This window comes from Nomascus leucogenys, chromosome X (assembly GCF_006542625.1).
Source record: "Nomascus leucogenys isolate Asia chromosome X, Asia_NLE_v1, whole genome shotgun sequence".
NCBI classification, from domain to species: Eukaryota; Metazoa; Chordata; class Mammalia; order Primates; family Hylobatidae; genus Nomascus; species Nomascus leucogenys.
In genome coordinates, this window is record NC_044406.1 from 54,035,164 (window position 1) to 54,052,718 (window position 17,555).

Genomic DNA, 17,555 nt, shown 5'->3' on the forward strand with positions numbered 1-17,555 from the left:
TTTTAGGTTGACATGATATACATTAATTAGAATTATTTATGAAGTCCCTGTGGTGGCTGCTTAATATTAACAATGAAATGAACTTAACTTTATCTGTTGTCCACTGCCCATAAATAGCCTTATGAGAAGGCAAAAATAAACAAGAGGAATTCATCTAATGGTTCTTAATGCCGGGCTTTAAAATTACAAAAAAAATTACAAATCAACCTCACAGATGATTTTTTTTTTACTACTGTCATTGGCTGCATAGTAGACTCTTTTTATTTTATGTTACTAGCAAGAAAACAGAAAACAGAAAAAAGAGTTATAAAGAAGCTGGGTTTGGGGAAGGTATATATATATATATATATATATAGTATCTGTGAGTTATATATATATAAAATAGTATATACTATATATATAGTATCAAGTTTGATCCATCTCTCCCTGTACTGGGAGGTCTCTACAAAATAAGAAAATCAAAGATCCAGTGAATAAATGTGGTTGATGGTCTTTCTCTGCAAAGCCTTGCTTCAGACAAAAACTTTCTAACACTAACAAGAAATACAATTTAGGTGTCCACAAATATACTATGTGTTAGAAATTTAATTTCCTGACTATAATAGCTATGGAGACAGTCTAAATTACTTAAAAGGGAAGAGAAACTTACCCCTCCCCATGTTTTCTTGTGGTTTCTGGCACGTCCCTGGATGATGATTCCCTGTACAAAACAGAGCACATACACACAGTCAGATTGATAGAGGCTGAGTGGCTACATCAGATAAGCTCCAGTACAGCTGATGTGGTCAATGTGAGCATTTCATTTCAGTACATTCCAATCTTTCTCCCTTACATAAATGTTTCCTCCCTCACAAACAGATAATCTAACCTCAGAGGACAGAAGCACAATATTCTGGAAGCAGGGGCTCTATATCAACTTACTATGACCTTCTTTATCTGGTACTAGTTTCTGCCCGTGCCAAATAACAATCCTCAAATTGGTCACACACTTATCTCTTCAGAAAACAGCAATATCAACAAAAATGGCAGACAAAAATCCCAAAAGGCCCAATGCTAATAACCAGGCCAGCAAGCTACTAGCTTTCCTGTCTCCGTCTTCCCTTCAATATCATTCTGTGACAAATCCAATACCCTTTATAGTGTAACATTTTTCCAAATGGTGTAAAACAACAGCATCCCTAATCAAATTAGCCCTGAGGCAAAGCAGCCCACGGAGTTATTTCCAATAAACAGTATGAACCAATGACCATAAACTACTGACAACAGAAACTTTGGAGAAACAAAAAACATACACTGCAATTACAGAGAAAGGGTGTACACAGGGGAGCAGAAATTCTGTTTCCAAAAGATGAAAAAAAAACTCATACATACACAGAAACCAATTCATATCATAATGCTTCATTTTCTCACAGGGTTCAATCATAGAGCTATCATGTATTTATTATTCACTTGTCATGTTCCCAATATGAAACTAAGCACCTGAAAGGTAAAGCTATAAGACATAAACTATCAGTCCATTAAGGAATCTATAACCTACTTGAAGTTAAGCAGAGACCAACGAGGAATAAATATTAGACTGAGACCTGATAATCAGCTGTGTGACACTTGATCAATCATTTCCTATCGCAAATTCTTTGCAAAAGGAGGAGGCTCAACTATATGAGTTTTCCCAAATTATCTTCCACAGCATGTTAAAAAGTGTGTTATTCAAAACAGGGCTCTTTGATCTGGTAATAGGGTAGAAACTCGTACCAGATAAAGAAGGTCATAGTAAGTTGATACGGAGCCCATGCTTCCAATGTAGAAAATACCGACTTAATCAGGTTTCTTTATTATAAGACTTTTCAGAGCCTTTAAAATGCTAATGAGCAATGGGACAAAAGTACAGTCTCAAAGTATTTAGCTATATAGTCCTTTCTGTAAGCAATGGGCGTTTCTCAGGAGTCTTGTTCTTTGGAGCTCATTTTGGAAAACTGGACAAGATAACTGCTAAAGTTTCTTGCAGCTCTGAAATTCTATTATTTTCTAACAACACATTAATCATATGGAACAAAATTAGCATAAAGTGAATCAAGAAAGAAGTCAAGGGGGCTGGATTATCTGAGATTATCTGAGATAATTATCTGAGATATCTGAGGTAATCAGATTATCTGAGAATCAGAAAGTTGAAAGGAATTTTAGAAATCATCTAATGACTTCTCATCAATGCATCTTTTTTGAAAGCAGCAGGCAGCCCTCAAAAAATTTGATGCAGACGGACCACCAATATATAAAAAATGGGTTAGGGTGGAACTCTTCAGGCAGAATTGGGGTGGAGGGTTGTAGTCTCACCCACTGAGATTTCTTCTGGAGGTGACCTGGACATACCTCATCAGAGACCTAGCACTATAGGAAGCACAATTTGAAATCCAGTGACTCCTGACCCTTCAGATGAAGCTATTCTGGGAAACCTTTGGGAAAGTGTTAGAACTCATACCTTTTTACAGGAAGGTGCTCACCCTTCCCAAGGGTCATCTCAATTTTAACCGTAACCCATTCAAATCAGATAAATGAAATAATCATTATGTCAACATAACTATAAAACCATCCTTACCCCAGGAAATACCAAAAGAAAGTTAATATACTAAAATATAATCCATGTTCAAATGAGAAGCCATGAAAGAGTTAAACAGGGGAGTGATATAGCTAAATTGGGATTTTAAGAAGACACCTCTGGCAGCAGTAGGGAAAGGAGATTTGAGGTGTGAGAGTGGCTTGACCAGGTACAGTGATATCAGAGATGCTAGGTAAATCTGGCAGGACTTCTTGTATTTTATTTTTTGTTTATTCTTTAATATTTAATAAAGTCTTTTAGAAAAGAATCAAACCTATTTCAGTTGTGTTAGGAGAAACCACAAAGGAAAGAGCTTTCAGGCATGGGCCAGGATTTTCAAAGAGGAATTGCTGCTCCAGGGGTCAGCATGGTGGAGACAACAAGCATCATTGGAGGCAGCTATCTTCCAGGGGAAGATAAAACCAAGGAGGCAAAAATCAATACTACATGTCAGCCACCTCATCTAGCGTTTCAGTAATAAACCTCCAAAGATCAGCATCTTATTTTAAATAAGACAATTTTCTTACAGAGATAAAAGGCTCAAGGCCTACTACCCATATCACCTCAAACCCCAAACTCCTCCAGGCCCAGGTTACCTCCTTGCTGCTTCTGATGTCATGATCTTTCCATTCTGATCCTCTGCTGTTCTAGTCTCTGGTCCCTTCTTTCAGCTTGTGTGTGTGTGTGTGTGTGTGTGTGTGTGTGTGTGTGTGTGTGTGTGTTAGTTTTTATACTTCTGTAAGCAGCAGTATTTATTTATCTTGATTCTCAGTCAGGTCCCCATCCCAAACTAAACATTACTTCTAAAATAATGACGATACACTTAAAAACAACAATAACAACAAAGCAGCTTTTAGCCAGACATTAGAAAATCAAATAATCTTTGTTCCATGGATTAACCCACCCTGGCATTACATATCCTCTACAAGCAGGTTCCACCTTCCTTAATAGTTATACTACACTCCAGCCAAACCAGCCTCTACTCATCCCTTAAATATGTTTTGAACTGGTCCAACTCTCTGCCTTTGCTTTTTTCCTCTGTATTATCTACTACAAAAATTCCATTCATCTTTCAATATCAATAGTGATACTTTCCCTCATTATCTGAGTAGAAAGTAATTTCTTTTTCCTTTGAACTCTCATAATGCTACCTCATCCTGATGTTCATATCTTATAGTGTCTATCAGACTAATTCTCAAAGGGTAAGCAATTTGTCTTCAACACTTGTATCTAGCCTGTGCAAGGCACTAGATCATTCCCAAAGAGGATTCTAGTGGCCCACACAAACCAGACTTAGGGAAAGCTCATTTGTGCTTAAGTTTCCCTTAGTATAAATGAGTGCTTCAAACTCCAGTAATTCATGTACCACCTTAATCAATTTGATGAGTTGTATTTAATGTATCTGATGTGTACAGTTACTTAATGTTTCTTTCAATTAAGTTACTTTTTAACTTCAGTATCCACTTTAGTGCTGTCCTATAAAATAGTATGCAAAAACATGGGTTTGTCATGTTATATATTTTCTAATGTATATAAAATACATAACTATTAAAGTTATAGAAATTTTTCCAGGTCATACCTAGATATTCAAAGCATATCACAAGTGGTACATTTTGTGGGAGACTGTTCTTTCCTGTCTTCAGTCAATCCAAAAATACTTGGTGAGTGTCTTTTATTTGCCATACGCTATTTTATTCTTCAGAGTACTGGTTCTCAACTGGAGGCAATTTTCCCCCGAGGGGGCATTTGGCAATGTCTACGGATATTTTTGTTTGTCACAACTGGAGAGGGGTGCTGCTGACATCTAGAGGGTTGGGGCCAGGTACTGCTAAACATCCTACAATGCATCGAACAGCCCCCTACAAGAAAGAATTAACCAGTCCAAAATGTCAGTAGTGTCAAAGTTAAAAAAAACCCTGCCTTAGAGAAAAAAATTGGCAAACAAGAGAGACAAATTCTCTGCTTTTTTTTTTTTCAGTTTACAATTCAGTAACAATGTTATACATGATACTCTCTTTCAGTATTGTATTAGTCTCTTCTCACGTTGCTGATAAAGACATACCTGAGACTGGAAAATTTACAAAAGAGGTTTAATGGACTTATGGTTGCATGTGGCTGGGGAAGCCTCACAATCATGGCAGAAGGCAAGGAGGAGCAAGTCACGTCTTACATGGATGGCAGCAGGCAAAAAAAGAAAGCTTGTGCAGGGAAACTCCCCCTTACAGAACCATCAGATCTCATGAGACTTATTCACTATCACAAGAACAGCACGAGAAAGACCTGCCCCCCATGATTCAATTACCTCCTACTGGGTCCCTCCCATAACACGTGGGAATTCAAGATGAGATCTGGGTGGGGACACAGCCAAACCATATCAAGTATATTCAAGTAAGAGTCAACAATCTACAGTTTTCAGGATTTCTTCCCTGTGTGCATTTCTTGTACATGGAAGTCATATTGGCACTGAACAGATGTCCAGTACCACAGCTTTTAAAATTGTAAGTTAAGACTTTATTGATCTTTATATTGTTCACACAGTTTAGAAATGACAACTTAACAATGCAGAAATGCAGTGTTCAGTACAGTACTTAGGTAGAGCAAGCTAATATCCACATTATTAGGAGCCCAGCATCACTAAAACTGTCAAAGAATTATATACAGAAGTATGCATCCCCAAATACAGGCTGAAGATTGCAAAGTGGACACTATGTTTTAGATGGAGATCCAGACTGACTTTATATCAATGTCCTGGGAGCTGCTATCATTTCAGTTCAGAAAATACCAAACAAAATACCACTGTATAATATACAGTTGTTTGAATATTGATTGAATAATTACTATGTTATAATATACTAGGGAAAATGTTAGGCTCTTTTATATATTACTTATCTTAATAGATGCAATAAAATTTCCTTAATTTGGGACAATAATAGAACCTGTATCATATTTTATCTACCTTTTGGAAAGTATATCTTTTTTGAGAACCATATCAGGTTTGTTTCCTGTTGATTTTTCAGTCTGAATTTTTTTTACTATAGTCTTTCTTAATTGTATATATTTAAGGTGTATAATTTGATGTTTTGATTATCCTTATCTTTTTTTTTTTTTTTTGAGATGGAGTCTCACTTTGTGGCCTGGGCTGGAGTGCAGTGGCGCAATCTCAGCTCACTGCAACCTCTGCCGCCTGGGTTCAAGTGATTCTACTGCCTCAGCCTCCCGAGTAGCTGGGATTATGTGCACCCATCTCTATGCCCAGCTAATTTTTTGCATTTTTAGTAGAGACAGGGGTTTCACCATGTTGGCCACACTGGTCTCGCCCTCCTGACCTCATGATTCCCCTGCCTTGGCCTCCCAAAGTGCTGGGATTACAGGAGTGAACCACTGTGCCCAGCCTTGATATACTTATCTTAATAGACACATACAAGCATGACCTTTTAAATAATGACACGTTATATACATCCCAACAAAGAGTTCCAACAACGGGTAAGAGCATGGGCTTTGCTATCATACATATGTGGGCTTGAGGCCTTGTCTGCCAATTACCATCTATCTGATCTTGGGAAAGTTATTTAGCCTCTTTAAGACTTAGTTTCTTCAACCATAATGGGGTTATTAATAGTAGCTCTAATTTCACAGGCTTTGAGGGAGGATTAAATAACAGTTTTAATAGTTCTTAAATATTATTTAACAGTAAGCAGGACTTATGAGGATACTAACAAAAATTTGGTATTTTTCCCCTCAAAATGTTTTGGTACAATCTGGTTCTTGAGGTTTATTTTCTAGTTGGTCAATATGGTTCAATACATTAAGTGTAACTATTACTACTTCAGACAGAGAGTGATATAAGGTATATTTTGTGAGCTGAATGTTTTAAGTTAAAATATGATTTGGCTTCAGCTGCTTTGATGTTTTAAATTTGGAATGATTTCAATTTGGAACTCTTAGAGAACTGGAGGTTCTCTAAGAGTTCTTTTGCCATTTTTGATGTTCCTTTAATGCACTTGCCCCTCTTTTCCCAGCCTTCCTGTGACAATAGACCGGAAACTCCTATTCTTGGTAGTTATTCTTCTTCCAGTAATCCTCTGAGATTCAATTATATCTAGCTCTTTATTAGTTTTGAAACACTGCAGGCTACATTTTAATTTGTAGAGGACTTCTATGTTGACTTTACTTTTTAGCCACATGGCTCTCTCATGGTTAATTAGGCAGGTCAATCACTTCACTGTCCACCACGGTGCTTGGATACACCATGACTATAATCTCTGGTTACTCTCCTTAAGGCTTTGCCAATCCCAGCCTCTTGCTCTTCCCCAGACCCCAAGGCCCTTCTAATTTTTAAGGGTAAAAGGATCTAAGGGCCCTGTGGCATACTCTAGAGATCAGGTGCTCCCTGGAGTTCATTCCCTCCTCGTGGTGTCTCTTGAAGTCACAAAACTTTGGCTATCTAAGAGCTCTTCTGTAAATGAAAGTTTCATCCTATTTGGCCTCTGGGAGTTTCACCTCTGCATCTTTCTGCTTCTACATCCTTCAAAGAATAGAAATTCAACTGGTATTTGTTGTATATCTATTATGATAAGGCAATTTCACTTATGTCATCAGTGCTTGCAACAATTCTATGAGATAGGTACAAAAAGACTTCTTGATAAATGATAAAACTAAATTTCAGAGAAATGGATGTACTCATGTTCGCATAGTAAATAGGAGGATCTTAGGACTGGGTTTTTTAAAACTTATCAACATATTTACATAAAAAATGCCAACATTAAAACTCGATGACTTTTCACAAACACAGTTGTGTAATTGGCACCTAGATCAAGATTCAGAATGAATTCCCAAGATTCCTAAGGTTTCTGACATCGACTCCAGTGTTCTTTTAATCACATACGTAGTCGTTCAAAAAATATTTACTTACTGCTTATTACATTTCAGTCATTTTGCTAAACATTGGGTTGTTATTGGTGAATAAGGCATCTGTGATCCCTGCCCTAATAGAGCTTAGAGCCTATGGGGGAGTCATAATATTTTGTTTAACTATAAATAAAGGACCTTAAGGTAATAGAGTAACTTACAGAAGTTCAGTTTGATTTCAGCATAACAAGCAAGGGAGAAGGTGGGAGACAAAGACAAATGGTCAAATCACACAAGGCTTTACTGGCTGGAAAACCATTTGGATTTCATTGTAAATGCAGTGGGAAACCACTAAGCAATACCTCTGTCTTCATAAAATAACCTATTACCTAAGAGCTTGTGTAATTCTTCAATTATTTTAACCTTTAGGTATTTACTATGTGCCATTCACTTCACAAAGCCTACTGTTTCAAATGTATAAAAATAATAATTGATATAAAAGCTTGAGGTATAGATATATGTAAATTTATATTAATATTATGTATAATTAATATTAAATATTAATATAAAATTAATATATATTAACATAATTATATAAAATACATTATAAAAGTATATTATTAAATACTTTTAAAAATGAATGTATCTAATATGTATATTTATACATGCTGCTCTTCAATGCTATATACACTAGGGAACAGCATCAAAATGCTGTTAGATATTGCTGAAATTCAGAGATACCTCCTACAATCTCTAGAGCAAAGCTAGGCAAGCTATGCAAATGAACAAAGGATACTTTGTTTCTGTTGTCCAGTCATCCTCAGAGTTGGATACAGTAATATGCAGCAAGTTCAGTGGTTGGTTTCTCAATTCAACAGATATGTAAATACTCAAATGAAATATACATTGTGTGTCTACTACATGCCTAGGTGCTAGAGAATCCAACAGTAAGCAATACAGACACAAACACCTGCCCTCACTAAAGTTACAATCTAGAGGGAAGAAATAGTTAACCTGTGTCTGTTTATTTAAATAAGCAAAAGTATAGTGTGTAAAACAGTGATAAATAGTGGTACCTATCAAGGAGAAAAATAAGGCAGGAAAAGATGTTATTTAAATAACTATTGCCTATGTAAGAGAAGTACTTCTGTGGGTTTATTTATTTTGGGAGGATACTTGTCTTTACTAGTTTTCTTTCTTTTTTTTTTTTTTTTTTGAGACAGAGTCTTGCTCTGTCACCCTGGCTGGAGTGCAGTGGCGTGATCACGGCTCACTGCAGCCTCTGCCTCCCAGGCTCAAGTGATCCTCCCACCTAAGCCTCCTAGTAATTTTTGTATTTTTTTTTTTTTTTTGTATAGACAGGGTTTTACCATGTTGCCCAGGCTGGTCTCAAACTCCTGGGCTCAAGTGATCCACCCGCCTGAGCAAAGATAGGCAAGCTTGAGCCTCCAAAAGTGCTGGGATTACAGGTGTGAGCCACCACACCTGGCACTAGTTTTCTAATGATACATCAGTTGGTGTATATCAGGGGTCAGTTGGCTTTTTCAGTAAAAAGCTAGAGAATAAATATTTTAGGCTGTGAGGGTCATATGGTCTCTGTTGCAACTACCCAACTCTACTATTATAGCATGAAAGCAGCCACAGAAACAAATTTGTGTGTGGCTATATTTTAATGAAAACTTTATTTATGGCCACTGAAATGTGAATTTTATATAGTTTTCATGTATCATAAAATACTCTTAATTTTTTTAAAGCATTTAAAAATGTAAAACCATTCGCAGTTCATGGTCACACAAAAAACTGGCAGCCAGCCATTATTTGACAATCCCTGGTGTATACAATGAAATGGCTCACTGAATTTTCACACATCAAGTCAAAAAAATAACAAGGAAGCCCAGTGTAAGTATCACTGAAACACAGAGATCCAGCACCATCAATAACAACAGTAAGAAAATTCTCTAGCTTTCAAGTGAGAGATATTAATTTTATATGACAGTGGGACTTATATTTCTAGTGCACAATAAAATATTAAAGATAATGGTACAACCGTCTAAATAAATTATGCTAACTATAGAAACACCTCAGTGAATAAAAAAGTCATTGCATACCACATCAAACAATCTAGATGCCCTATAAATCACTTCATAAAGTCAATTGTATTCTCTAACAGAAATAGTTTATTTCATCCACAATGATGTTTGAATTTTCCCTTCCATCCCAATAAATCTGTACATTCGGCCTTGACCCATCCCTTCAGTTCCACAATTCTAAATGCCTCAGAGAAATCTACACCTGGATATCTTGCCACCACCTGAAATACCATGAATCTAAAAGCAAATATTTTCTCCACCACACATATAAACTCGTTTCTCCTCGAAATTCCATAATATTAATAATACTTTTATTACCTAATTCAACCCAAATCTTATGGAATGACATTTTAAGATGTTAACTAAAGTTCTGTTTCTCCCAATAGTTGATTTTTTTTTTGCTTCTTTCTTTACTGTGTATTTACCATCTGCCCTGCAAGTAGCTAAGCCATTTTGTGTTTACTGCTTCAAATGAAAGACAAGTATGGGTCAGAAAAAGAGAAAAAATAAGTTTTTCTGTCTTTTAAGGTACTTGGGAAAAACTAAGAAGTCTTCTAGCAGATGAAATGATTAAATAAAATAATGACAGCAGAAGTTCCTCCTCCAATCCTACCCACCCAAACCCACCTCCCAGGCTAGAAAGTCTCCTCTGGATAGAAGGAAAGAGAGAAATCAGTGGGGCCTAGGTTGGAAGAGTCAGATCTGAAAGGAATCAAACAGATTAAAAATGAAGGAGCATTTTTAGTGACGGCCATTTCTTGAATGCTCAGGAGCCCCTTGGGGGTGGGCTCAGCATCTACAGACCATAAGAGCAAACACATGGTCAGAATCATTCCTGGGGCTATGTGCTGAGGGCTTCCCTTGGGCAGTAGCCACTCCCTTGCTGATGACCTCCCTACCTTAAGGATGCCTATCCATGCCTGAGGCTTTAGCCAGTTGCCATCCAATTTTTATCCATGCCTGAGGCTTTAGCCAGTTCCCATTCAATGTTTCCTTGTAGATAGCCATCCTTGTAACTTCCCTGGAACTTATAAGCCCTGAAGAAGACGACCCTGGACACTCTGTGACAGTAAGAGTAGTGGTGGTGTTTACAGTGATGAGGACAAGCTCTGTATTTGGAATTAGCAGAGTGAGGAAAGGAGTGGCAAGCACTAGGAATCACTAGCCTGATTTCTTATACCATAAATGAGTTTTACGTTTTTGATCTTCATATAAACAAAATCACTAGTGTATGCTTTTAGATCTTTTTGGCTTCTGCTTAGTATCTTGTTTGTGAGATTCATCCATACCGTTGCAGGTAATTTTAGTAGATTCATTCTTACCACTGGCTCTGTATATTACATGCACACACACACAGGCACGCACATACACACATACCCCTGTTCATTTTTTCATTCTACCAGTGATAGACGTTTGGATTGGGCTATGGTCTGAATGTTGGTGTCCCTCCAAAATTCATATGTTGGAAATTAATACCTAATACGACAGTGTTAAGGAGTGGAGCCTTTGGGAAGGGATTAAGTCATGAGGCTCCATTCTCAGGAATGGGATTACTATCCTTATAAAAGAGGCTTGAGGGAGCTTCCCATCCCCTTTTGCCATGTGAGGACACAGCAATAAGGTACCATCTTTGAAGCAGAGAATAAGCTCTCACCCGACACTAAATCTGCCATCATCTTGATTTTTGACTTCCTGCTTCCAGAACTGTAAGCAATAAATTTTTGTTTTTCAAAAATTACCTGAAGTATTTTGTTATAGCAGCCTGAATCAACTAAGACAGGTTGTTTTCAGTTTAGGGAAAGTAGTAAAACAAACTTCCATTATACAGGTTTAAAACAGTGGCAATATCCATGGCTCCATCTAACATTACCAAATCAGTAAGACCTGCTCACTTCCTTTGTTCTAACAGCAGACCCCAGTCTATTCTCACCCCTACAAATCCTAGCCACATCTCTTTAAATTGATAATATGTGATATGGTTTGGATCTCTGTCCCTACCCAAATCTCATGTTCAACTGTAATTCCCAATGTAGAAGGTGAGGTCTGGTGGGAGGTGACTGGATCATGGGAGCAGTTTCTCATGAATGGTTTAGCACTATCCCCCGGTACTGTTCTTGTGAGAGTGAGTGAGTGAGTTATTGCAAGATCTGGTTGTTTAAAGGTGTGTAGCACCTCTCCCCTCTACCTATTCCTCCTGTTCCAGCCATGTGAAGTGCTGGCTGCCCTTCAACTTCCACCATGATTGTAAGTTTCCTGAGGCTTTCCCAGAAGCCAAGCAGATGCCAGCATTATGCTTCCTATACAGCCCGTGGAACCATGACCCAATTAAACCTTGTTTCTTTATAAATTACCCAGTCTCATGTATTTCTTTATAGCACTGCAAGAATGAATTAATAAAGACAATTGGTACCAAGGAGTGCAGCACTGCTATAAAGATACCTAAAAATGTGGAAGCGACTTTGGAACTAGGTAACAGGCAGAGGTGGAAGAGTGTGGAGGGATCAGAAGGAGATAGGAAAATGCAGGAAAGTTTGGAATTTTCTAGAGACTGGTTGAATGGTTATAGTGATATGGACAGTGAAGGCCAGGCCGAAGAGGTCTCAGATGGACATAAGGAACTAACTGGAAAATGGAGCAAAAGCCACTATTGTTATGCCCTTGCAAAGAATTTGACTGAACTGTACCCCCACTCTAGGGATCTGTGGAACTTTGAACTTGACAATGATGATTTAGGATATCTGGCAGAAGAAATGTCTCAGCAGCAAAGCATTCAAGATGTGGCCTGGCTGCTTTTAACCACCTATTCTAATATGTGTAGGCAAAGAACATAAAACTGGAACATATTTAAAAGGGAAGCAGAGCATAAAAGCTTGGAAAATTTGCAGCCTGGCCATGTGGTAGGAAAGAAAAGTCAATTTTCAAGAGAAGAATTCAAGAAGGCTGCAGAAATTTGCAGAAGTAGAAAGAAACCAAATGCTATTAACCAAGATGATGGGGAAAAACTCCTCAAAGGCATTTCAGAGATCTTCATGGCAGCCCCTCCTATCACAGGCCTGGAGGCCTAGGAGGGAAGAATTGTTTCATGGGCCAGGCCCAGGGCCCTGCTGCCCTGTGCAGCCTGGGGACACCGCTCCCGACATCGCAGTTGCTCCAGCTTCAGTCATGGCCCAAAGGGGCCCAGGTTCAGTTCAGGCCACTGCTTCAGAAGATGTAAGCCATAAGCCTTGGCAGCTTCCACATGGTGTTATGCCTGTGAGTGCACAGAGAGCAAGAGTTGAGGCTTGAGAGCCTCTGCCTAGATTTCAGAGGATGTACGGAAAAGCTTTGATGTCCAGACAGAAGCCTGCTCCAGGAGCAGAGCCCACATAGGGAACCTCTACTAGGGCAGCAAGGAGGAGAAATTTGGGGTTGGAGCCCCTATACAGAGTCACCACTGGGGCGTTGTCTAGTAGACCTGTGAGAAGAGGGTCACCATCTTCCAGACCCCAGAATGGTAGATCCACTGGCAGCTTGTACCCTCAGCCTGGAAAAGCAGAAGGTGCTCAACAACAGCCCTTGAAAGCAGCCATGGGTGCTGAACCCTGCAAAACCACAGGGGTGGAGCTGCCCAAGGCCTTGGGAACCCATGCCTTGTATCACTGGGAGATTATTCTGGAGGTTGGAGGTTTAAGACTTAATGACTACCTTCCTGGATTTCAGACTTGCATGGAGCCTATAGCCCCTTTCTTTTGACTGATTTCTCCCTTTTGGAAGGGGATTTATTACCCAATGCCTATACCCCCATTGTATTTTGGAAATAAGTTGTTTTTTATTTTACAGGCTCATTGGTAGGAGGGGCTAGCTTGTTTCAGATAAGACTTTGAACTTTGGACTTTTGAGTTAATGCTGAAATGACTTAAGATTTTGGGGGAGTATTGGGAAGGCATGATTGTATTTTGCAATGTGAGAGGGACATGTGATTTGTGGGGGGCTAGGGCCAGAATGATATGATTTGGATCTGTGTCTCCACCCAAATCTCACAATCAATGAGGTGGGTCCTGGTGGGAGGTGATTGGATCATGGGGTCAGTTTCTCATGAATGGTTTAGCACCATCCCTTTGGTGCTTTTCTTGTGATTGTGAGTGAGTTCTCCCAAGATCTGATTGTTTAAAACTGTGTAGCACCTCCCCCCTTCTCTCTTCCTCCTGTTCCGGCCATGTGAAGTGCTGGCTCTTTGCCTTCTGCCATGATTGTAAGTTCCCTGAGGCCTCCCCAGAAGCTAAGGAGATGTCAGTATCATGCTTCCTGTATAGCCTGTAGAAACGTGAGCCAATTAAACCTCTTTTGTTTATAAATTACCAAGTCTTGGGTATTTCTTTATAGCAATGTGAGAATGGACTAATATAGTAGGCTTCATAAAGATAATAAATACCTTAATTCTTAGGATCTTTCCTAGAATATACACTTAGTATGTGCTCAAGGAAAGGTTATTATACATGTGTAATCATTACCATCAAAGTGATCAATAACAGTTTTTAATGTAGAAATGTAATTCATATTTTGACATCTTGGTTGATAAGGTCTTGGAATTGTTTTAAGTGTTCTATTTTGGGTATCTCTCACCTTATGAAATGTCCCTAAAGCCAAACTCTCCAACACTAAAACAGCCTATGATTAGCTACATACTTCTCCTCACCTTTATCAAGATGCTCAGAGGGAGGTGATAGAGAAGTAGGAGTAAAAAAGAGGAGATAAGTTCTGGTAGGCTATTTGAATACAAGGTCCTAGCAACTCATATCTTTAATATCATCAGGAGAAACTGAAAAGAGGCTTTTAGCATAACAAACCATGGGAATAATAACAGCAACAGATAATAACATAGTGCTTTGTTATCAGATCATTGTGTTAATTCCTTTAATCTTCGCAATTTCATGAGTTAAATATAAAACTATTATTATCCCCACTTTACAGGTAAGGAATTTGATACAGAGTGGTTAAACAATTTGCCCAGGATCATAATGTTTGCAAAGTGGCAAGGCTAAGATTCTTACCTAGGTAATCTGGCTCAATGATGATATACAATAGCAGGTTCTTGATTGGGGTTGGGGGGGTAGATTTCTTTCTCTAAATGGGGTGAGCATTCTACAATTTAAACAAAATATTAGGTTGAGCTATGTGTGAGCAAATGTAAGTATGGATTTTAAAGACACTTTATATATGCAAATAAAGCTTTTCAGCCATTAAAAAGTATGAGAAGAGAATTACAAAGGGACAGGAGGAAACTTTTGCAGGTGACTGCTTGCCCATTATCTAGATTGTGATGATAAACTCATGAGTGTACACATACATAAAAAAAATCTCCAGTTGTACACTTCAAATATGTGTATGTATGCCAATTATATGACAATTATACCTCAATAGAGCTCTGTGAAAAAGGATAAAATAGATCTATAGATAAGCCAATCAAAAAATAAAAAAGGATGTCCACAATGTATTGAGTAAAGAAAAAATTATAAAACAGTATTCATGATATCATTTGTTATATATGTATAAACACATATGTAAGAGCATATTTTATATATATATATATATATATATATATATATATATATATATATATAAAATGTTATCTGTGAGGTTATTTTGTAGCCTCTGGCAATACAAAGAGCTTTCACTGAGGCACCCCTCAACAGGTACATGAAGAAGCCATCTTGGGCTGGGCACCAGTAGCTCACGCCTGTAATCCCAGCACTTTGGGGAGGCCAGGGCTGGTGGATCACCTGAGGTCAGGAGTTTAAGATAAGCTTGGTGAACATAGCAAAACCCCATCTCTACTAAAAATACAAAAATTAGCCAGGCATGGTGGCAGGCATCTGTAATCCCAGCTTCTCGGGAGGCTGAGGCAGGAGTATCGCTTGAGCCTGGTAGGCAGAGGTTGCTGTGAGCCTAGATCATGCCACTGCACTACGGCCTGGACGACAGAGCGAGATTCCATCTCAAAAAAAGAAAAAAAAAAAAAAGAAGCCATCTTGGAAGCAGATGCTCCAGGCCCAGTCAAGCCTTTGGATGACTGCAGCCCCAGCCTACATCTTGATAGCAATCTCATGAGAGACCCTATGCCAAAACCACCCAGCTGAGTTGCTCCTAGATTGCTCTCAGAAAATGGGTGAGATAACAAATGTTTGTTACATGAAGCTGCTAAGTTTTGGGGTAATTTGTTATGCAGTGGTAGATAAATAATACAGCATATAGTATTGCTCTTTTGTAAAATTATATATATATATCTTATACATACAGAAAAGTATACGAATCATTAGTATACACTTTGTTGAATTTTCACAAAGTGAGCCCACCCATGTAACTAGCACCCAAATCAAGACACTTAGCAGAATAGTACTAGCACCCCAGAAACCCTCCTTCTGCTTCCTGTCCAGTTACTACTTCCTAATAAGGGTAACGACTACCCTGACTTATTACAAGTTTTGTGTGTTTCTGAATTTCATATAAATGGAATCATAGTATGTACTCGTTTGGATCAAGCTTCTTTTGCTCAACATCATGTTTGTAAGATTCATCCACATTGTTGCATATAGTTGTAGCTCATTTATTCTCACTACTGATTCCATGTTAGGTATATATCCCCATTTATTTATTCATTCTATTGACAGAAATTTAAGTTATTTCAAGTTTAGGTTTATTACGAGTAGTACTGTAAACATTCTTGTGTATGTCTTTTGATGAAACTATATATCATTTCTGTTGGGTGTATGCCTATATTTCTATTTCTGTTGGGTGTAGAAGGAGAATTACTGGGTCACATGCTGCCTATATTCAGCTCTATTCATTACTACTAAATAGTTTTCCAATGTGGTTGTACCAATTTACATTCCCAGCAGAGTTTCAATTATTCTATATCTCTATATTCTTACAAACCCTTGGTATTGTCTTTCTCATCTTTGTTACTCTTGTGGGGGTAATGGTATCACATTGTGCATTTTCCTGATGAGTGATGAAAATGAATACCTTTTTGTACATTGGCCCTTTGAATATCTTTTGTGAAGTGCCTGTTTCAAGTCTTTTGTCCAGTTAAACATACATCACTTTTTGGATCAGTTAAAGGCCATAATTTTCTAAGCTTATGAGTTCTGTATGATATTGTGAAAATAAGAGTCTTGGAGCAACAGAACAGTCATCAAAATAAAAGATAGATAGAACTAATAGTAGGAATATAGTTAGGTGCCTCTTCTAGAAATATAAGAGAAATAAGAACAGCAGTAAGGCAAAAGGAATCCTTAAGGCAGAAATGAGACAAAAAAGAGAGAAGCCATTACGAAGACAATGCATCTGGACAGGATTTGCTTCATTTTGGTGGGTGGGGAAGTAAGCCACACATAGGAGATAGCTCAAGAATCTTCTGTTAGCCTAAGCCACTGTCCAGAAAGTCTTTTCCATGGAAATGAAGGGACACGGATGAGTTTTAACCCTATTATATAGTGGTATATAACTCAGGGCAGTTCAGTGATAGTAGGCAAAACAGTAAATATTCTGCAAATGGGAAAGTATATCACTTGTAAGTGTGGTTGCATTATATCACACTTCTCAAAAGAGGAAAAATGGCCATTTACATATACCCTTGAATGGCCAATAAGTATATACTAACCTTCCTTTAACCTCACAAGCCTATATTAGGCTTTACTTTTTTTTTTTTTCTTTTATGAGTTACCAGAATGCACTATGGCATTAGGTGCTTATTTTTAGTTTACCGATTAAATTTTAATAAGATTCTTCAGATAGCAGAACAATCAGTTAAAAAAGTTAATTTTGCTGGGCAAGATCAATGCATAATGGACACCATGTATAAGTGAAAAAGTAGAAGAATAAACAATGTGGCTTTGGTTGTATTATCTTAAGCATACCACAGCATAGAATTTTAGCTCCAAATGTAACAATCTGGTGTTTTACAAGTGATCATATAAGAAGTTCAGGTATTTTAATTTTAAAATAAATAAGGTCAGATACACTAAATTACTTCAAGAGGTCAATAT

The 17,555-nt window shown here is 37.9% G+C and overlaps 2 protein-coding genes across 3 annotated transcripts in view; both read right to left on the reverse strand.

Annotated features, from left to right (window-relative positions):
• The window catches only part of LOC105738074 (ferritin heavy chain-like), a 36,451-nt gene extending 35,751 nt beyond the window's left edge, over positions 1 to 700 (reverse strand). The window contains exon 1 of the mRNA XM_030807345.1: positions 650 to 700. The gene's annotated coding sequence lies outside the window, so the exon portion shown is untranslated. The remainder of the gene's footprint in view (positions 1 to 649) is intronic.
• PRRG1 (proline rich and Gla domain 1) overlaps positions 1 to 17,555 on the reverse strand; it is a 101,510-nt gene that overhangs the window by 50,960 nt on the left and 32,995 nt on the right. For both annotated transcript variants that reach the window (XM_003270977.1, XM_003270979.1), the window contains exon 2: positions 650 to 700. In XM_003270977.1, the coding sequence (XP_003271025.1) occupies positions 650 to 659 (10 nt within the window). In that variant the 5' untranslated portion in view covers positions 660 to 700. The remainder of the gene's footprint in view (positions 1 to 649; positions 701 to 17,555) is intronic.